The sequence below is a fragment of the Rhinichthys klamathensis genome, unplaced genomic scaffold (genome assembly GCF_029890125.1).
Source record: "Rhinichthys klamathensis goyatoka isolate OS25496 unplaced genomic scaffold, OSU_Roscu_1.1 h1tg000727l_1, whole genome shotgun sequence".
In the NCBI taxonomy this organism is placed as follows: domain Eukaryota; kingdom Metazoa; phylum Chordata; class Actinopteri; order Cypriniformes; family Leuciscidae; genus Rhinichthys; species Rhinichthys klamathensis.
In genome coordinates this window covers 1-23,203 of record NW_026607141.1, presented here as the reverse complement: position 1 = coordinate 23,203, position 23,203 = coordinate 1, and the positions used below count along the sequence as shown (strand labels likewise).

The window sequence follows — 23,203 nt, the reverse complement described above, 5'->3', positions numbered from 1 at the left end:
CAATCAGAGCAGAGTAGACCAATCACAGCAGACTGGACCATCTGACCAATCAGAGCAGAGTAGACCAATCACAACAGACTGGACCATCTGACCAATCAGAGCAGAGTAGACCAATCACAACAGACTGGACCATCTGACCAATCAGAGCAGAGTAGACCAATCACAGCAGACTGGACCATCTGACCAATCAGAGCAGAGTAGACCAATCACAGCAGACTGGACCATCTGACCAATCAGAGCAAAGTAGACCAATCACAACAGACTGGGCCATCTGACCAATCAGAGCAGAGTAGACCAATCACAACAGACTGGGTAATCTGACCAATCAGAGCAGAGTAGACCAATCACAACAGACTGGACCATCTGACCAATCAGAGCAGAGTAGACCAATCACAGCAGACTGGACCATCTGACCAATCAGAGCAGAGTAGACCAATCACAGCAGACTGGACCATCTGACCAATCAGAGCAGAGTAGACCAATCACAACAGACTGGACCATCTGACCAATCAGAGCAGAGTAGACCAATCACAACAGACTGGACCATCTGACCAATCAGAGCAGAGTAGACCAATCACAACAGACTGGACCATCTGACCAATCAGAGCAGAGTAGACCAATCACAACAGACTGGACCATCTGACCAATCAGAGCAGAGTAGACCAATCACAACAGACTGAGTCATCTGACCAATCAGAGCAGAGTAGACCAAACACAGCAGACTGGACCATCTGACCAATCAGAGCAGAGTAGACCAATCACAGCAGACTGGACCATCTGACCAATCAGAGCAGAGTAGACCAATCACAGCAGACTGGACCATCTGACCAATCAGAGCAAAGTAGACCAATCACAACAGACTGGGCCATCTGACCAATCAGAGCAGAGTAGACCAATCACAACAGACTGGGTAATCTGACCAATCAGAGCAGAGTAGACCAATCACAACAGACTGAGTCATCTGACCAATCAGAGCAGAGTAGACCAATCACAGCAGACTGGACCATCTGACCAATCAGAGCAGAGTAGACCAATCACAGCAGACTGGACCATCTGACCAATCAGAGCAGAGTAGACCAATCACAACAGACTGGGCCATCTGACCAATCAGAGCAGAGTAGACCAATCACAACAGACTGGACCATCTGACCAATCAGAGCAGAGTAGACCAATCACAACAGACTGGACCATCTGACCAATCAGAGCAGAGTAGACCAATCACAGCAGACTGGACCATCTGACCAATCAGAGCAGAGTAGACCAATCACAACAGACTGGACCATCTGACCAATCAGAGCAGAGTAGACCAATCACAACAGACTGGACCATCTGACCAATCAGAGCAGAGTAGACCAATCACAACAGACTGGACCATCTGACCAATCAGAGCAGAGTAGACCAATCACAACAGACTGGACCATCTGACCAATCAGAGCAGAGTAGACCAATCACAACAGACTGGACCATCTGACCAATCAGAGCAGAGTAGACCAATCACAACAGATTGGACCATCTGACCAATCAGAGCAGAGTAGACCAATCACAACAGACTGGACCATCTGACCAATCAGAGCAGAGTAGACCAATCACAGCAGACTGGACCATCTGACCAATCAGAGCAGAGTAGCTCTCGAAAGAAGGGGTTTAGGGAGACCGAATCATTTATCAAGCCGTTTCAGACACTGTAAGAAAAGAGGTGATGCTGCAACATATATTATGAGAAAATTTAATTAATTTTTTGTACTTGGATGCATGTAAACCAATTGCAGGAGACCTCCAAAACAAAATTAGGAGCCTTTAATATACAGTAGCATAACAGGGTGACTTTAAGACATCAACATTAATGAAATCAAACATTCCTCTATTACATTTTAACCAATTCAGTCATTTCCAAACCAAAACCATGGCTGAGCTCCAGGAGACTGATTGAAAAAGACATTGATACCGAAAGTAAGAGCTGGCCTGATGCCCGCCAGACACTCTTGAATAAGTTATGAATGTGGAGGTCAAAAGCCACGGCTCCGTGCACTAATAGAGCCGATCAGAGATGCCAGATGGGAGAAATCCCTAAAAGCAGCTGGGCACGCTCCCATGGGGAAGAAAACTGAGTTTTCCAGACAGATGTCTTTGAAAAAAATATTTTGCAACCACTGAAGCCTTTGCAATAAATAGGATGGCAGTTTAATCTAGCAAAGTTCCTTTGAAGTTTGAAGGTTATTGAGGCCTTAGGTAATTTACTTTAAGATCTACTAATATTGGCACACCTGGTAAAAATGAACCAAATGGGCTTTGAAAAATATTCTTTCCTGTGTATCCTCCTAGTTTTAGTTGGCAAAGAGGTTTATAGTTATGACACTCATTTGGAAACAAAAGTTGTATGATAGAAATCAATCATTTTACTTGAAAATGATCTTGCATTGCTGACGGAGTAGCTGTGGTGAATGACTGGAAAAACGGCGGGAAAAACAAACTTCATTCATCACCAGCAACGTATTCCAGCTGAGCATGTTGACCCGCTAAGGGCTTCAGGTGTGAGCGCAGATGGGGAACAGCATCTGAATGAATGCGGCGAGAAACACAAAAAGGCACGGGATACGAGACATCTTCCTTTCAAAGGGATCTTGGCAGGGTGTGTGTGCGCCAGCCTGTTTTTGTAAGACTGCTCAAAAGCACCATTGTCATGCAAAATGCAAACCGACAAACTCAAAAAGATTCTGCCGCCGACGCAATTAATGCAGTGCACATAAAAAGACGGTTGAATCTTGGCAGAAGACAAAAGGACTATCCAACAGGGTCTGGAAAGGAAGAACCGCCACGGCGTGGACTGAAAGAAGGGGAGGGTTGGCGTAGGCGGATTCAGTGAGCGTAGTTGGTTAATGCTTGTCGTAACCCTGAGCAGAAAGAGCGCAATAGGGTGGAACGGACGCTGGGGACAGAGGCAGGGGTCGGGTGCCCCCCTTCACCTAAATACTGGCGTGTGTCTGCCAGGCGGATGCGTGCAGCTGGGGGCCGTCGGGAACACAATGATCCCGCATTAGTGGAAAAACAGCTTCCAATGGTCGCCCCCCCATGGGGATTTTACCTCCAGGGTCCGGGCCAGAAGCGTCCTTTCCAACCGTCCACCTCCCGTAATTGCAACTAAATTAATGCACTAACGAAAATGTTATTTTGCCCTGCAGGAACCTCCTGCAAAGCACATCTTGTTTATTATGTATAGAAAAAATTAGGATCCTCGGGCACTGTTCAAGCTGAGGTTTATTTCCCAACCAAACACAGCAACTCCCATTCCTTAAGAAATTTAAGAAATGTGTTGTTGTCGACACTGCCAGACAAGTCAAAGCAAAGTGTAGGTGAAAAGTGGCCACAGAAATACGCAGTTCAGGCCGTCTTTGACCACAGGCAGCTCAAAGTGCTGATGTGTAGGTGCGTCTTTGGCGTCTGGGCGCAGGTAATTTCCTTCAGTCGAGTCGAGATGTGATCCGTCAGGAACGTTAATGGTTCTAGTGGTTCCTCAAAGTCCTGTGGTTTAACTGGAGGGAGCCACCACACTATGGCATTAACAGCATTTACTCAGACCTCAAGGTGTGTTAAGCAACATTGAGAAGCTTAGTGAGATGATAAATGAAATGATCACCTTGACAAAAATGTGTTGCATATAACTTCATTTGAAATATTGGTCAATACAAACCTTGATTTTAGCTTGGCAAAGCCTCAGACAGACAGACAGATAAACAGATAGAGATAGCCTAGATAGAGATGACAGACAAGCAATGTAAAATAGATAGATAGATAGATAGATAGATGACAGACAGACAGGCAATGATAGATAGCTAGATAGATGACAGATAGACAGATAAACAGATAGATAGATAGATGGATGACAGATAGACAGATAAACAGATAGATAGATGGATGACAGATGAACAGATAAACAGATAGATAGATAGATAGATAGATGGATGACAGATAGACAGATAAACAGATAGATAGATGGATGACAGATAAACAGATAAACAGATAGATAGATAGATAGATAGACAGATAAACAGATAGATAGATAGATAGATAGATAGATAGATAGATAGATAGATAGATAGACAGATAGATAGATAGATAGATAGATAGATGGATGACAGATAAACAGATAGATAGATAGATAGATAGATAGATAGATAGATAGATAGATGGATGACAGATAGACAGATAAATAGATAGATAGATCGATAGATGAATGACAGATAGACAGATAAATAGATAGATAGATGGATGACAAATAGACAAACAGATATATATATATATATTTATATATATAGATAGATAGATAGATAGATAGATAGATGGATGACAGATAAACAGATAGATAGATAGATAGATGGATGACAGATAGATAGATAGATAGATAGATAGATAGATAGATAGATAGATAGATAGACAGATAAACAGATAGATAGATAGATGGATGACAGATAGACAGAAAAACAGATAGACAGATAAACAGATAGATAGATAGATGGATGACAGATAGAGAAAAACAGATAGATAGATAGATAGATAGATGGATGGATGACAGATTATAGATAGATAGATAGATAGATGATGACAGATAGACATAAAACAGATAGATAGATGGATAGATAGACAGATACAGAAAAACAGATAGATAGATGGATGACAGATAGACAGATAAACGGATAGATAGATAGATGACAGATAGATAGATAGATGGATGACAGACAGATAGATAGATGGATGACAGATAGACAGATAAACGGATAGATACATGGATAGACAGATAAGAACAGTCTTCATTGCAAAGTAAAACACTTCATCTTATCTGTATCTCTGTGACCACAAACATTTTAAGTAACCCAGAATTTAAAAAAAATTCTTAAATGTGTTCTTGCCGAAGTTAATGTACGATGAGAACCAGGGACAAGAAGCATAACTGACACGCTTTAACACGCGTCGCAGGTTCTCCTGGAGCACATAAATCTTCCCTCAGTAAAACATTCAACACAAAGAGCTGGGCGCCTCCACCCGCCTGGCCAAAACATCTCTTTGTCTAGACGCCATAAAAGAAGCCGCTTATTTGGGAAAACAATCGTGCACAGAAATCGGAGTCTCTAAAATTGAGACGAGAGACTTCTGAGAGCGTACCGACAGAAACGGGCAGCGGAGAGGAACAGCGTTTAGGGGAAGGAGGGGGGACAGTAATCACTGTTTACACAATGGAGTAATTACGGCGAACAGTAGGGGGGCGGCTGGGGTCTGGACAGAAGCTTCGCTGACAGATCTAGCGGCGCTCTGATTAACACTGAATGTTATTATGCGATGCCGAGCTTTGATGCTCTGCCTTGCGCGGTCCATGGCCTCAGGTCGAGGCGTAGCAGCAAGATCAAAACATTTCTCGACTCGCAGAAGGTAAACAAAGGGGAAAATTGAAAAAGAAAATTGTTCCTCTAAGCTCAGCGAAGAAGAATGTTGATATTTGCAATAGTTTGCACAGATTTAATTGTCTTCCAATGTGGGAATTGGATTCTTTACCCCGAATGGTGACAAAGATAGCGGCTAGACATGCCACAGAACTTTATTCACAAGCATTCCACCGACGCTTCACGTGTTTGGATGCTTGAAATAGTTCCTCGTCACCATAATGCCCCTTGTTTGTTTGGGATGAGTGGGACTCAGGGAAATTTCCTGGAGTAAAGAAAAAACCGATAAGGAATGGGAGCGAATCGTATCTCTAGGACGGGACAGAGCCGTAATTGGACCTTTGTGTCATTCAGACGGGGTGGGGCAGATGGTCTCTTCTCCAGCCTGCCCATCCCGATATGGGCCCGGTTGATAATTACGGGACACTTGAACTAAAAAGGCACTCGAAAAGTGACATCAGGATGAATAATACAACAAAAGGAAGTGAGGCGTCTGTCTGCGCCCGTCTCTAGGGTGTTGGGGTGTCAGTCTCTGTAACTCACAAGGTTAATGAAGCAGCTGCGGGCAAGGACGTACCTAGGCTTTTTTTTGTGTGTGGCACCATATGATGTACATCTAACGTCATGTGGATTGTATTTCTGTTAAAAGCCCAATCATTTTCTATATATCAGGTTAGTTGAATTTGAAGCAAAATCCTTTGATGAGACAAATATGTTATGGTGATTTTGAAATCCAAGTCAATAAAGAGAATAAAAGGTCAGAATTATTAAGTTGGATCAGTTCTTCATAATGTCACAATCCAATTCCGACAACCTCTTCCCAACAATTTCCAGTCTACACTCTGTCTATCAATAAAATGTGCTAAGAACAAGCCCAAAAAAGGAAGCATAAGGTCAATTTTATCAAATTATTTTTAATGATAAAAATATACTGTGAAACAGTGAACATCACTGATTGTTAAATTGATATTTTAATACACCATGCACAAACTGGGCCTCATTTGATAATTTTTTTTGTAAATTATTTGTGAAACTTGTGGAGTTGCCAAAAATGTAAGGCCCGTTCACACCATGGACGATGACTATAAAGATATAGTTGCAAAAATCCTTCTCAATATTAAATAGCAGAGTTTACACTACAGCTATAACGATAACGGTACAGAGAAACGATATCGTTGGAATCACTTTCAGAACGATTTTATCCAGCTGATGAACGATAAAAACATTGACAGCCAATCAGAATCCATCCCGCTTTAAAGAGCTTGTGCATTTAAAGTGACAGACAAGCACGCAATTAGAATAAACAGAATGATATCGTCCGCTGGTGTGGACGCAAATATAGTTATCTTTATAGTTACCGTTCTTGGTGTGAAAGGGCCTTTACGCAAAAACTTGAGCTCATATGGGTGATGCAGTTTGAATCTAGTTACTCATACGCTCAACAAAACGCTTTTTCCTAAAGGCCCGTTCACACCAAGACCGATAGCTATAAATGATAACTATATTTGCTTTTATTCTAAGCACGTGGTGCAGTTTTATTTTCTGCCACTTTAAATGCTCGAGCTCTTCAACGAAAGATTAATTCTGATTGGCTGTCAATGTTTTAATCGTTCATTAACTGAAAAAAAAAAAAAAAACGTTTGGAAAGGTGTGAACGGGCCTTAAAGGAGAACTCCGGTCAATTTTAACATTGAGCTCATTTTTTTGTACATTTGGAGTCCTGTCAGTACAGACAAAAACGACAAAAATCGGTGTTGCCTACACCGTGTTGTCGAGTTCGCGCGCGCGATCGATCATTGGTAACTAATATAACTAATGATCGCGCGCGCGAACTCGACAATCGACTACTGTGGACTTCGAACGAAAACAGGAAGTAAATACAGGTATGTGAGCTGGCTAAATTAACATCATTTTTATTAATATCTTGCACATCTACTGCAGTCAGATTGACCGTGGTCACTCTTAATAACACCACTCACATGGCTGTCCACTTGTAATGACACATTAAGGTTGTTAAGAGGCTAAAAGCAGGTTTAGAACTTGCCCCATTGAAGTCAACAGGGTGCGAATTTTAAAAAGAGGATAACACGGTGTAGGCAACACCGATTTTTGTCTGTACTGACAGCACTCCAAATGTACAAAAAAATGAGCTCAATGTTAAAATAGACCGGAGTTCTCCTTTAATAGTTTATGCAAGAATGTTTTTACAAAAGATAACATCTTTCTTAATAACATCAATTTTCCACAATAGCATCAATTTACGGAACAATTGGTTTACCAATAATTTGCAAACTTTTGCACCCACATATAATAGAACTTTTATACTTCATTAACAAGACCCAATGCATAGCATTAACATTTTTAATAGCCTTTAATTTGCAAATGAGAATATTAGACACAATGTTGAATCACATACTTTTCAATAAATTGCTGGAAATAATATCGCGCTCCTTTATCCTTTTAATCAAATCAAACTATTGACAGATTAATAAGTTATCAAACTAAGCAGCAGTAAAAGCCCTCCCTGAAACCAAACAGCTACCGAAATATACCGAAATAAACAGCTAACGCTAACAGGCCATTGACATTTATAGATCATTCAGCTTGGCAAGAATCCTACTCTCTATTTTCAACAGCTATTTGGCAGAGGTAGGAGCATTTTTTTTTTTTTTTTTTTTTATCACAGATTGCCATCCAACACACACGCACACACACACAAACTTTTGGCCTGTAACTAAATACACAAAGATTTGACTATGGCAGCAGATTCTTTACAGGCCACTTTATTGGATTACACCTCTACAAACTTATGAATAAACAGTGTGTGTTGTGGGATAGGCAACTATCAGTTCGCAGTAACCTTATCTTCCTGGCCATATTTCGCTTTCATGATGATAAACAAAGAACAATAACTTCATTCATCACCCTTTGTACATTTATATCGGTCACTTTACAACAGGTGGTCTTTAAACACTACAGAAGTATTATCAAAAAGGCAATAAAGTCATAGTCATTCAAATAGTTTCCATGGACACAGAGAAAAATACACAAAATGCATTTATTTTTATGAGGCCAGGACAGGAAGTTATATGGCCTGCATGGGACACGATCACTGGTCTAGACTTGGCAGAGCTGTTATGCAACAGAGAGAGAGAGAGAGAGAGAGAGAGAGAGAGAGAGAGAGAGAGAGAGAGAGAGAGAGAGAGAGAGAGAGAGAGAGAGAGAGAGAGAGAGAGAGAGAGAGAGAGAGAGAGAGAGAGAGAGAGAGAGAGAGAGAGAGAGAGAGAGATTTTAGACACTATCATGCTGGTAAAAGTGTTAGCCTAGCAGCTAGTCTACAAAATTAGCAGTTCTAGCATCGACACTTTGAGAGTGTTACAGACTAAAAAATTTGCATTCCTGGAGGTAAAAATCGCATTCCGGGTGCACTACACAGTTGAGTACATAGTGCACAAGTATATAGGGTATAAGTGCGTCATTTGGGACGCAACTGACTCATTGAACCATAAGTCACTTTTCGGTCATGCTTGATTCAAAATGAAGCCGCACGATAACTGATGTGGTAAGTTTGTGAGAAAACAAAAAACAAAAACAAGAAATAAAACGTTTGTGAGACTTACTGGTAGTTCATATGACATGTCAATAACGATGCAAATATATTCACATTCAATGGTATTCTAAGAAAGAATTTACATAGTCCATAACCAACACAACATGTGCTATTAAACAAGTAAAAATACTCTTACAGAATGGCACAAATACAGTGATATAATCAATCTGGAACAAATTTATACTAAACAATATATATTAGCATATTAGGCTACAATACATATTATTAAATACTCCCTAGTAATTTGTCTAGAGCACTACCAATGTAGTGTGGACTAATTCTTCAAGCGAATTTCTGTCTACTTTTACAGCCGAGACAAGTCGACAAATCAACAGCATGAGGTTTGTTTTCGTTTGCGGACAGAGGTCTTTGCACAAAACAACTAACGTTACAATTAAAAAATGAGTGACGTGCCTAAAGACACTTGTGAACCAGACAGGGTTTGTCTCGCAGCATAGCATCTAAAAAAAAAGAAGACACAAACGGACAGAAAACCATAACAAAAGCAAGAGACCGAGACATCATCTGGTAAAGAACTACTCAGGAACTGGACACGCGGCTGTGAGATCCGGATTGGATAAAAGGAAAACCACAACACCTGAAAATAGCTTTGTTCCGCCACAGCTCTACAATTAGCATGGCCTGAGAGACACGGCCACCGGGTCCTGTTAAGTTGGGCTCCGGCTCATTTCCTGTGAGAACCGGGCCAGAATCAACAGACAGCGGCCAGTGGGGTCACGCGCTCACATGAGCGCAGAGTGACGGAAATAAAACCATATTGTCCGTACACAGCGCGGAAGATACTACATAACATAAGCACTGTTATACTTACGTTTGAGTTTCCTTTGCGGTCAAGTTCAATTGTAAATTGTCCAGTCAAAACCATGGGCAAGACACGTGACGTTAGGCCTACAGCCTGTGTTCAAAACGGAATAGTTGCGTAGGCTACTACACAGTATAGCCTACTACTGTACATGCACTGTTTTTTATTTTCCTATCTAAATAAATGTTACATATTTTTATGGAGTTTCATTTGTGTTTCAAATGTGTCTTTTTTTTCAATCAAACATATTGAGAGTAAAACTAATTATTTTGTAATTAAAAAAATTAAAATTAAAAGATTGCGGAAAAGTCTTCTTAAGGCTCAAAAATAAAGAAGTTGATGATAAAGTTATTTGCAGTGCATGTAAATCTTTGAAAACCTTTATTTTTCTTTGTGCATTTCGAACACTTTAACACAAACGCACAAATTTTGCTCTCTTTTCTGTTGTCTTTTTTGCAGGTATAAATCTTTTGCTTGCGAGTTGAAAAATTTGCTTGCGAATGAAGCGATGTGTCAGTGGGCGGTCTCTACCAACCAGGATGGAAGGCCCTTTTCTATTGGTCACCCTGGATCGAAGTGACAGATTAACCACGCCCACTACATTTTCCCGCTGCTGCCGAGAAGAGCGAGCGAATTTGTAAGCCTACCGAACACTATAAACGTAAATTTTAGTTCCCGTCACTATAGATTTATCGGTATTCTGAACAGGACAGGAATGAAAACTATAATTATGAAACAAGCTAATTAGAGGTTCACGTTTTGACATTGTATTATACAAGACGCTTTATAAGTCGCAGCAAATTTTAGATGATAATTATATTCTGGGAAAATAAAAACATTTCTAAGAGCAGTATGCCACATTGTTTGTGCGTTTAATCAATTTAGTGGCGCTCAAGTTATTAATTTCGCACATAAAACAAAAAAGATGTTAGACATTGCATGTTTTATTGAGCGCACAGAAAGTGAAAGGTCAAGTTGGGCACATTGCATTATGGGATACAGCATTCTACAAAGCCTTGCGTCCACAAATTATAGCAATGTGGTCGGTCATTCCAGATCTTTTTTTTTTTTTTTTTTACATGGACACAAAGACAGGGAGGTTTGAATAAGAGTAAAGCATGAAGCAGATTTATTTTCACATATTTTATTACTAAAATGTCTCTAAAGGCAGCAGTTTTAAGTGTTCACAAGTATTTCTATTTTTCTTCGGTAGAGTGAGTAAAATGGTGTGGTACGAAAAAAATTCACACTGGCCTTGCTTGCTAAATCCTTAAGACAAGAAACATCAGAAACATTAACACTTGAGGTCCCCTTAAAGTTAGCTGGTATTGAAAAGTGGCTAGTGTAACTGGAAACAGAAAAAAAAAAAAAAAAATTTTTTTGGACATATCTGAAACAATCTGACAATACCACAAAGTAATAACACCGTACAATAATGTCGTACAATCACAGACACCAAGAAGCTACAGTCACAATGCATGCCGGACGGATCAAGTGACAATTTAGAGCGACATGATGGATTTTTTTTTAAGCTCACATTTGTAGAAATACAAGAAATCAAAGAGAACAGTTCATTGGGAAGTAAAGTGCGCTGCAGCTAAAGAGGTGAGGCGAACAGTATCATTCACTTCATTAAAACATCACATGATTAATTTATGCTTCGTTGACAGTCAGAACCGATCTGCTACGGTGTGAATATTCCTTCACTTGCACCACTGAAAAGCATTGGACCTAGAAACTAATATGTAGGATTAATATCAAATCGAACAGCCGTTTTATAAACGACAACATCAAAAATAAGCTGAAATGGGATCCAAAAGCAATGCATTATGGGTCGTTTTTAAACAAAAATAAAAACACTAAGGCTGAATGACGGACTTAATTTTTTTCAAGAAAAAAGTGCCTACAAAATGAAATAAAATTACACCCAGATTGAGCGCTATAACCATCTGTAATTCCAGTGGTCACATGACATCCTTGCATAATATCTACATCTCATCTATGTTAGAAGGAAACTATGTACAACAACATATACATACAAATCATATGGTCGCAGGAAACGACCGTCAGAGATCGTTCAGTGACTTGATACTCACAGCTCATGAAACGGAGTGGTTTAAGTCCTAGTCTTTGGTGGCATTACTCTGAAATCCAAAGTAAGTATTACATCACACATCACGTTTCTGTGGTCAACTTGAGAACAGAAGAAATACTTGACAGCTTTAGGGACTTAAATTAGACATGGAATGGAATGAATGTGGGTCATAAGAGAGGAGGAAATGCGAAAAGTAAATCTGTTTACAGGAAACGATGTTACAAAAATTCCTTTTTGAATGTGGAAATAACTAGGATGGGTAAGAAAACCAAGTTAACTGTTTTAAAAAAAAAAGAAACGTATACATCTACCACAGTGTTTTACAAAAAGGGCAAACTACTAAATTTTGGCACTAATATTAAATGGAGCAGGTCATATTTTACCCAAATAAATTTTTTAAAATAGATGATTTAAATTTTGCATTGAAAGTCTGCAATTAAACACATTTTCCCCCAAAGTTCTCATTATAACGTAATGTGAAAAATAAATAATCAAATTCTCATTACTGTAATGCAGTAACAAAAATCTATTTTACCAGACAACAATTTTTTGCCCATTTTATATATATATAAAAAAAATAGCATAAATTAAAAACAGCAAAGCAAATACTACCATGATGTATACTTACTATACATCTATTTTATTTAAATGATTTGAATAATTTTAAAACAATAAAAAAAAAAAAAAAAATTCACATCACGGTAATGAGAATGTTTCTGCATTATAGTAATGATAATTTGAGGGTAAAATGTAATGAAAATTACATTATAACACCAAAATTGTAATGATACTCATTTTTAATTTTGGGGGGGGGGGGGGGGGGGGGGGGGGGGGTGAAACTCCTTGAGTTTTTGTGAATTCAATTGCGTATATTTAAACAAATTCATGTCTTAGATGGACCTTTTGATTATTTGGAAAGCTGAAAATATGGCTTATTTAACATCTGAAACATTTGTGTCCTTCAAATTAGTTTAATTTGAATGTAACCTCAAAATATTGAGATAATTTGCTTCATTCTGTTTAAAGACCTACTAATATAAAGATTAAAAACAGAATCTTGGTTTCTCTTCACGTTCACTGCTTTTTTTTTTTATGATCGTTTGGAAAAAATCTTCGACGTGAATAAAACGACCACTGAAATGGATTGAATATTAATTATCAAATAAAAATAATGTATACAGTGTACGGTCAGAAACACAATATCTTGGACAGAATAAACCAGTATGTGAACAAGTATGTGTTACTTAAATTGAAAACGTTCAATCTATTTGTCTTTTTCCATAAGTTTTCCACAATGACTTTCCAGAGTGACCACTAACTATAATTGAAACCAAACCGAATCCTTCTGCAGAAAATTGTTGTCCCAAATACAGTGTTTGAAATGAAATGGGACATTGACGCTGTGCAAATTAGCTCACCACAACAATACGCGACCAAAAACATCCATTTATCCTTCATATCGCACGTTCGGAGCGCATGCTACAGAATTCTCCATGTTAGTTAACTTCACTTGAAGCTGTCCGTCAAAGTCTTTGGGTTTTCTGGACATGCTCCTTTTATTTTTTCGCACGAATTAAAACACTTTTCCTGTTGTTTTTACAGGCTGCAATAAAACTTGTTAGTAGTTAAGACGGGATTAAAATGTGTTCGTTGTGTAAAGAATCAAGACCGGCCGAAACGTCAACGCAAAGTCTTTACGTCCCATCGGATGCTGAGCTCAGAAAAAGATGACGTCCTCCTTGACGGCTTCATCATTAACAGTGTACTGGGAGGTCTGGTTGTGGGTTTTGAGAGCGGCGGGCGCGAGGCTGGACTGGGCGTCTGTGTAAGCGTCTGGAGGGATGAGGGAATCTGCAGGGTGAGCAAACCAGACAACAGGCCTGTCAGCTGGGCCTAATAACTGTTTACACAGCGGGACACGGCCCGTCCAGGCTGAGCCGGGAATGTCGGGTGCGGTTGTTTGTCTTACCTGAGTGTGAATGTTGTGGTTGGTGGGGGCTGATGGGCCGGCGTGCTTTGTGCCCTCCATCCGAATCCCTCGCTGACAGCTTGACGGGCAGCATCTGCTTCATGTCAACAGAAGCTGTGAAAAAGTGAAGACGGATTTAGGAATCAGCAAATTCACTCCCAAAGAACATTGTTAGGTGGTCGCAAACTGACCCAAAAACATCATCTATGACTATATTTGACAACAAAAGAGACAAACTACCTTCATGCCACAATGAACTGCTCTGTTCGGCACTAATCTTAAAATGGAACTGTCAATAATTTACCCCAAATAAAAGATTCTATTTTTAAAGAAAATAAAGCCTATTTTAGGCTTTACCTTAAACAATTGCCTTTGTTTTACCTTAAACAATGAAACATTTCCCCCCATTTCTCATTTCCGTGATGGAAAAAATAATAAAACAAAGGTTAGGTTGGTAGCATGTAATTATGCATAATTTACTGTTATTACTACAGTATAAGTACAGGTAATTATGTATATCAAGAAAACTGTCAAATAAAGTGTTACCAAAAACAATAAATAAGATAGAATTCTCATTGCTGTAATACAATAACAAAAATCTTATTTGTTCAGACAACTTTTGTATCCCCTTTTATAAAAAATAAATGTGCATTTTCTGAGAAAGCCTATTTGGATGGTTTAAATTTTGCACTGAAAATTTGCAAACAAACACATTTCCCCCCAAAGTTCTCATTAAAAAATAAATAAAGTGAAATTCTCATTACTGTAATACAGTAACAAAAAAAAACCCCGAATTGCATTAATAAAACTACATTTTATTAAAAAATAAAATGCTTATTAATTAAGCATAAATTAAAAACATTAAAGTAGTTACAATTATATTTAATTTAAATGTATTCAAATAATAATAAAATGATTTAAAAAAAAAATTTCTTTGCATCACGGTAATGAGAATAAGTTATGGTAATGACAATTTGGGAGTAAAATGTAATGAAAATGCCATCGCAATGCAAAATTTGTAATGTTCCTCTCAAAGCAGCATCCGCTTCATGCCAGCAGAAGCCGTGAAACAGAAGACGGATTTAGAAATCAGCAAACTGGCCCCCAAAGAACGTCATTAGATGCTCTGACACAGACCAGTGTGGTACTGACCCAAACTCTCGGTGCGGTGCGAACTCTTGCCCTTCCCGCTCTTCTCCTTGCCCTTGCTGAGGGCAGCGAGTTTGGTCGGTATCTGCTGCTGGACGCTGCCCTGCTTGTGCAGCTGGTTGGTGGTGCTGATGAGATGGATGGGAACCTCAGTCTTGGCCGGCAGGGTGTTGCAGGAGCTCTCTCGGCGCGAGTGGACTTCAGGACGCTCGGGGTAGTCGGCGGGGGATGCTGAGAGAGTGGCCCGCAGGAGAGACTTTTGAGGAAGCGCCTGGTCCCCTGCTCCGCCGTACAGCAGTTCCCCGTTGAAGCTGGAGGAAACGGAAAGCTAAAACACAAAAGTGAAATGCAAACTTTAGCACCGCATGTGGATAAGCAATTTCAGGCAAAGGGGTTGATTAACACCTTAATTCATCGGATGCATTAGTATGAGGACAAAACTATGACAATTTTGCAAAGATAAAGAGAGCATGCACAAAAAAATGTTAGACCTCTTCAGATACAATCATAGAGAATCGCGAAACACTTGCAGGATTAACTTGTATAAATTTGTACGAAATGTGACAATTTTTGCAAGAATGGGACCATAAATCGTTGAACTGAATGCAACTATTTACACGAATGGAGTTGAACGCAACAAATTATATATGAATGTAATTATGAACAATTGAATTGAATGCAACCATTTACGCAAGAACGGATTCATGAATGATTGAATTGAATGTTACAATTTATACAAGAATGAATTTATGAAAAACTGATTTAAATGCAACAATTTATCCAAAAATGGCTTTACAATGAATTTAACCCTTTCACACGCAAGTTTAAAATATTCTAACTGACCCCCCAGCGTGAGTTTTTCAAGGCGACCGTTATTTAGAACTTGTCACTTTAATGTTTCCATGGTGACGCGTCATTGCTTGTCAACACAGCGCAACCACAACACAGCGCTGAATGAATGATGATCTGCTTTTATGTAATTTTTCCTTTTTTATCAAAAATATTCACAAATGTATTAGCTATAGCATGAAACACTGATATTCCGATTGTCAAATATGTGCAAGTGGATGGGTTTTGCTGTTTAAACATCTTTATAACGATCGCGTTAGTTGAGCTGTATGCACAATGGGCGGCGCCATTTTTGTTTGTTTTACAGTTCAGAGAATCGGATCTGTTGGATTTACAACACGTCAATTCCTCCACTTCTCTCGAAATACATGAAAGTAAGTGGCCGGTGAACTGGGAGAAGAATAGGGTCAAATGTAAAGCTACTTACACAATGTGTATCTGATATGAATAAAACGTGTCGTCTTATTATAATGGAAAGGATTATTATTGCCGCTTCCATAGACATCAGTGTGTATTTTACAAACTCAAAATCATTGTTTTGCTAGTACTTATGTGTATTCAAATGTCTGAAACCTAAAATAAACATTATGTGGTTGAAAACACTCAATAGTTGTGATATATGACATGACTGAGTGCGTCCGTCTCTGGCTCAGCACCAGCCAACGCGCGAAAGCACGTTTGAATTTAGCAGTTGATCACGTGATGCACTGACCGTTCTAATCACACAGGTGTGATCGTACGCGTGAACAAACAAATTACATGAGAATGGATTTGCTAACAACAGAATCAAATACGACAAATTATACACAAACATAAAAACTATTTATATTGAAATTAGCATTACGCAATAATCGTTCAGTCCGATCAGATCTTTGTAAATTGTACAGAAAGCCATTTTTTCATAATCTGTTGCACTGAATTCAGTGGGACAACGTACATAAAGTCGATTCATGAATAACCAAGAATTGTACCAACTGCAGAACTTCAAACAATACAGCTGAAATTGTTGAGATAAATCACTTGTCTTCAACTATTACTTTGAATGAAAGCATCTAGTAAATATTATGGACCAAAAAGTTTGTTGAGACTATTTAAACTCAGCTTCTGAAGAGCAACGTCCATGTTTAAGCACAGGAAATACCGAGCTAATGTGCAATGTAGGAAATCCAGTATGAAGAGTTTGGGATTTACAGGACAAAGCTAAATGTAAAACACATGCTGCTTTGCGTGCGGAACAAAGACGTCTGATGCGCAGTCAACACAGGCATAAAATGTAACACAAATTGAAGACAGCTCCACATGAAAGGTCTAAGTTCAGTATGAGGTGAAGATTATTAATGCACAACAGCCACTAACAGTTAGTGAGCGGCTCCCTCCAAGTCCTTTTCATCCAAAGGACATAGTGTGCAGTCTTTGGATGTTTGTCCACCTGGTGTAAAGAAGACTTGCTCAAGGGCCCAACAGTGATTATGCAATTCCTGGGAAGTACCTAGAAGTAAACCTTAAAAATGTGTTCAAGGAGTTCAAATAATTAACCATGACGTATCAACACACTTGGAAAAGATTGAATAATCATGTCCTGTTCTACTTAAAGGTGCGGAGAAGATGGCCAATCTTCTTCACACCTTAAGATGTGATGGAAACTAGTGCCGCCCTCCTGAATCTGTTCATCATGCTTCAGAAAGTCACAATTCCACCCTCCAATTTCCATAATTTCACCAAAAAAGGGACAAAAATGCTGTTTAGGAGAACATCCAAACATTTTCCTCTGAAATTGTCAATCATCTAGAGGTTGGAAAAGCCTGACCTTCTCCAACTTGCCCAGGGCGACATCATCTTGAACCATGTTAGTTTTCCCAAATGCTGGGATTCCAACACAGATGCTCCATTGTTTCCAGTCCTTAAGGTGCCTTCAGTAAATATAAGGTTTCCAGAGCGTAAAAATGTGCAAGGTTTTCGGCACAAAGACTTGACTGACATCACATAAACAATTAGGATTGGCTGCATTCCAGCGCTGGTATTAATGAAAGGGTGCTAGCAGGTAATTATACCTTGCGGTTTTCCCAACTCAAGACTTCCCTGGATACTTCAAGCAAATATTCATTTGGAGCAACTCTGCTGTGCACGGGCTGGTCGGAAGGGCTCGCTGCTGGAAACGTGGCTCTTAAATCATGGTGCTAAATACCTGTTTCTGAAGGCTTGTGTTGGGTGTTTTTACTTCACGATGAAGCATCACAAAGACAGACTCCTTGGAAACAGGAACGTGGAATATAAATCTTACAAAAGCAAAATATACTCGGCCATATTTAAGTTGTCTCCTTTGAAAAGCTGGACGTCAAATTTAAGGGGAATACACTACCGGTCAAAAGTTTGGAATAATGTTTTTGAAAGAAGTCACCAACTCGCTCACCAAGGCTGCATTTATTTATTTAAAAATACAGTAAAAACTGTAATATTGTGAAATAATATTACAAATTAAAATAACTGTTTTGTATTGGAATAAATTGTAAAATGTAATTTATTCCTATGCTGCAAAGCTGTATTTGGAGCATCATTACTCCAGTCTTCAGTTTCACATGATCCTTCAGAAATCATTATAATATGATGATGATTTGCTGCTTAAGGAACATTATTATTATTATTATTATTATTAACAATTTTGAAAACAGTTGAGCTGCTTCATACTTTAGTGGAAACTGTGATACACTACCATTCAAAAGTTTGGGGTAAAAGGATTTTTTTTTTTTTAAGAAAGAAATTAATACTTTTAAGTTCATCAAAAGTGACAGTAAAGACATGTATAATTTTACAAAATATTTCTATTAAAATAAATGCTGTTCATTTGAACTTTCTATTCAAGGAAAGAAAATTATCATGATTTCCACAAAAATATTAAGCAATAATAATAATGACCATTAATAAAAAATGAGTACCGATTGAGCAGCAAATCATATTATAATGATTTCTAAAGGATCATGTGACACTAAAAATTGGAGTAATAATGCTGAAAATACAGCTTTGATCATAGGAATAAATTACACTTTAAAATATATTAGAATAGAAAACAGCTTTTTTATATTGTAATAATGTTTCACAATATTACTGTTTTTACTGTATTTTGAACCAAATAAATGCAGCCTTGGTGAGCAGGAGACATTAAAAATTCTTAATCGTTTCAAACTTTTGACCTGCACTGTATGAGCGAGCGAGCGAGAGATAAGATAGATAAGCAGCACATGAAAGACACAAAATTCGACGTTATCTTAAGAGTTGAGCCCTGGTTTAACAAAAGGAAGTGACTAAGGCAGTAACAAAAGACCAGGTCTCATCCAGGTCAAACAACCCCCATTATATCAGACATGACAGCCGACACTGAGACGGATAATAAAACAAAACAGCGGATAATAAAACTAGTCCAGGAAACGGTTGAAACTCAAAACAAAGACGGACGACACAATTAGGAAAGCATAAAATCGTACTGAAACCGTTAAAACGACTTGCCAAAATGTTTTGTCCATGTGCTTAATCTGATTCATTCCAATGTTTTTAGGTCATAACAAATTCAATGAACACTCACAAGCGCTCATATGAAACTAGAACATTCTCAATGAACCGAAAAGCATAAGCTTTGTCCTGATAAATCTCTATATATGGCATATGTTTAAACAAGGTCTGAAGCCTGGCACCATGGACAGACGGTTACTATGGACTCATAGCCGTACTAACCTGAGATAAGCCGAGATCACAGGAAATCCGACAAGGCCAGGCATGACCGGACATGCCTGCGTGACCTCAAAAACATACAATGAACAGCAGAGCTGCGGCAACTTACTGTCAGGGGGCTGTTTCTGACGACAGTTCACTTCCATAGTAGGAACAAAAAAATACTATGGAAGTCAATGGGTACCATCAACTGTCTGGCTACCAACATTCTTCAAAATGTCTTTTGTGTTCAACAGAAGAAAGAAACTCATACAGGTTTGAAACAACATAAGGGTGAGTGCATGAAGATTGGGTGAGTTAACCCTTTAACAAACCGCATACATGACTAAATAAAGGAAATAACACAGGGCTTCCTTAAGACCGAGTAGTCAACAAGTCGTTTTGACAACTCGATGACTAGTTGATTTTGAAAATATGCTTTTTCTCTGTCCCTTCATTCATTCTTCTCCACTAAAGCACTGATTCACGCTCATCTGTAACCCAGCAGTGCAAACACACGCCCGGCTGTGGCCGTTTGATTTCGGACCGTAAACTTAAAATGCGCATTCCTCCTTAATGCTGTAAAATGACTAACACTGATCGTAACTGATCCTGGCTGGATTGCATTTCGTTTGGCCACTGCCTATTAAAATCGCTAACGTCACAGCATAACGGCCCATTAGGAAAGTTCCCCGTTTCTGGAGGTTCCACAGGCCACGTCTAAACGGAGGCTGAAAGACGCCTTGTCCAGCGTTCATTTCTGAGGAATCTGTCAAAATGAAAGAGGCTAGTCATCAAGTATGCACACGCAACCGGACAGACAGGCTGTGTCGCTCATATCAGTTTAACGTGACTGAAGGAAAATCACGAAGAATTCCTGAGTTTGACCACAAACAGATGGAGTTAGTCAAACTGTTGGACAAAAATGCATGGGATGGTTTCAGTACCGAGACCTGGAAATCGCACAATATGTGGCTTTTGTTCTACGCTGTTTACAGAGGCTTTTTGTGAGCCGGATAAGACTGTTCAAACAACGCTTGACCGAGTGTCTGCTTTTTTTCCCAGAGAGCTTCTTGGGTAATCTAGCAGACTCATCAGCAAACAGGTAGGGCAGGGTGGCAGGTCGATCAGCAAAGCCACTGCTATGAAACCACACAGTGCCACATTGTTCCCATGGATTGTCCTGTACAGAGAAGCTGAAAGGAGACCGTGGGAAAGGCAGATGCTCTCAGCTGGCACACCTACACCTTGTTTTTATAATAACGTGTGGCACTGAAAGAGAGCGGAGAGGTGACATCATGCTAATTTCATGTATAATGCCATTTCCCTGAATAGCAAATATTCATGACAGATTCGAGTTAAACTTCAGCTTCAGTGTTGCTCAGTTTGATTCCTTGAGCAATCGTTTCATAAGGTTTTGCTAAAAATAGGAATATAAATTAATATTAATTTATATTAGTGTGTATTGTTATATTGGTACATAAAAACTTTTTTTTTTTTTTTTTTTGAAAAATGTTTTTTTTAAATTACATTTTACTGTATTATTTTTAACAACAATGGCTGTTTGTTTGAATTGATGGTGATCATTTCTGACAAAAAAAAAATGTCATTAAGCCATTAATAGAGATAAATATAGAATATTGAAATACTTTAACTATCAAGATTTCTTTAGCTTTAGCTAACTGCTTTAGCAGTTCAAAAGTTTGTGGTCAGTAAGATTTATTTTAAAGAAATGAATACTTTTATCCAGCAAAAATGCATTCCATTTATCAAAAGTAAATTAAAGAGTTACAAAATATTCCCATTTCATATAAATGCTGCTCCTTTTGAACTTTTTGTTCATCAAAGAAATCACGGTCTCCACAAAAATAGCCATTGATCAAATAAAGCCAGGTGAGATTAAGAAACATAAAAAAAACATTACAGACACCAAACTTCTGAAGAGTAGGCCTAGATATGCAAATAAACCCGGGTCCAAACTTTCTGGAAACACGTACAACAAAGATTTCAAAACAAATCAAAACTGTCCAAAATATTTGACCATGATGCTAAACACAAAACAATTGTTTGGATGCTTAAAAATTCATTCAAGGGTGAACGTTTTTGGAGAGCGCTAAGTTTTAGGTTTAGCCTGAATATTTTGCATGTAATCTTACATTTTTGTGTCAACTAGTCGAACTGGTATGATGATAAGGAAGTATTTAGAAACCTGTCTAAAGGAACTTCAGATTGTTAAGTAGTTTTAGATTTTGTGGCCATCCAAGAGAACCAAGATTCTTATAGAGACAGACAGTAAGAATGGAAACAACTCGAGTCAGGTGGCATCTCACCTGTCCAACTTCCTGTGCGTAAAGAGCCGCAGTATTCGGCACCGTGTTGTGCTTCTTCAGCTTCCTCTGTTGCTCCAACCGTTCTCTCTCTTTCTCAACCGCACGTGTGGACTCTCTCAGCCTCTCCAGGTCTTGCTGGTACGTCTGTCTTTGCCTCTCCAGTTCTTGCCTGTCCTCGGCCAAACGCACCTCCAGCCGGCGACACTCGTCCTCCTTCTCCTTCAGCCGCTGCTGGTCTGCCTCCGCCTGCCGCCGCTGCCTCTCCCGCTCCCGTTCCCAGCGCGCTTGCTCCTGCCGATGCTGGCTCTGCAGCCGCTGGAAGTTGGCGAGCTCCTCGCGGTGCTTCTCCAGGTTCCGCTGCTTCTCCTGCTCCAGGAGCACGTCGGTGCCGCGGTTCCGGCTGCCGGGCCGGTCCCGCTCGGCGGTGAGGAAAGAGGCCCGCTGGAGCTCGATGTGGCTGTCCTGTTGAGAAACTATGGCCTGAGGGGGAAGGAGACAGAAGAGACTTGATGTTTGGATAGTTGTTGAGAGCTTCCTGGTAACTAAGGCTTAGTTAAGCAAGCGGTGTGTTCTCTCAGCTGCCTGTCCTTGTATTTGCTCAAACATGATTTGTGCACTTTGGAAGGCGCTTTGGTAAGAAAGTGTCTGGTAAGAATGTAAATTCAATGCAATGAAAACAGAATGAAAGAAAAAAAGAAAAAAGGCAATTAAAGGGACAGCTGAATGAAAAAAAACAAACAAATAACAAATAAAAGCATGAAAAAAATGCTTTTTCCCCAAAGAACAAATAAAAGCATGAAAAAAAACAGAAACAAAGAAACAAACAAAACCAAAAGAATCAAAGAAAAGAACGAAATTTAAAAGGACATACAAAAAGTGAATTAAAGACCAAAAAAGAGCAAGAAAGAACGGACTATCATAAGAACATTCAAAACAGCAAATTAATAAAAAACTGAACAAACAAAAAGAGTAAAAATAAACAAATCAAATCAGACACTCAAAAAAATACAAATATAACAAGAGCAACAAACGAAAACAGATGAAAGACAAGATAGAAAATGAAAAGACAATTGAAATGACACAAGAAAGAAAGAACAAACAAAATAATGAAAGGCTAGAAACAACTGACTGTCATAAAAACAAAACAATTGAAAGAACCAATAAAATAAAGAAAAAACTAAGTACAAATACAGAAAGAGCAAACAAACCAGCAAATGAGTAACAGAAAAAAAATCCAGATCAAA

The 23,203-nt window shown here is 38.9% G+C and overlaps 1 protein-coding gene across 1 annotated transcript; it reads right to left on the bottom strand.

The window, feature by feature from the left end:
* Window positions 1-13,218: 13,218 nt before the first annotated feature.
* On the bottom strand, window positions 13,219-22,507 carry LOC130077317 (rho guanine nucleotide exchange factor 18-like; the record flags this gene model as incomplete). Its single annotated transcript, XM_056242519.1, has 4 exons — window positions 13,219-13,811; window positions 13,930-14,043; window positions 15,082-15,406; window positions 21,960-22,507. Coding segments are annotated over 4 exons (1,121 nt in total), but the record flags the coding sequence as incomplete, so codon positions are not given.
* Window positions 22,508-23,203: the final 696 nt, after the last annotated feature.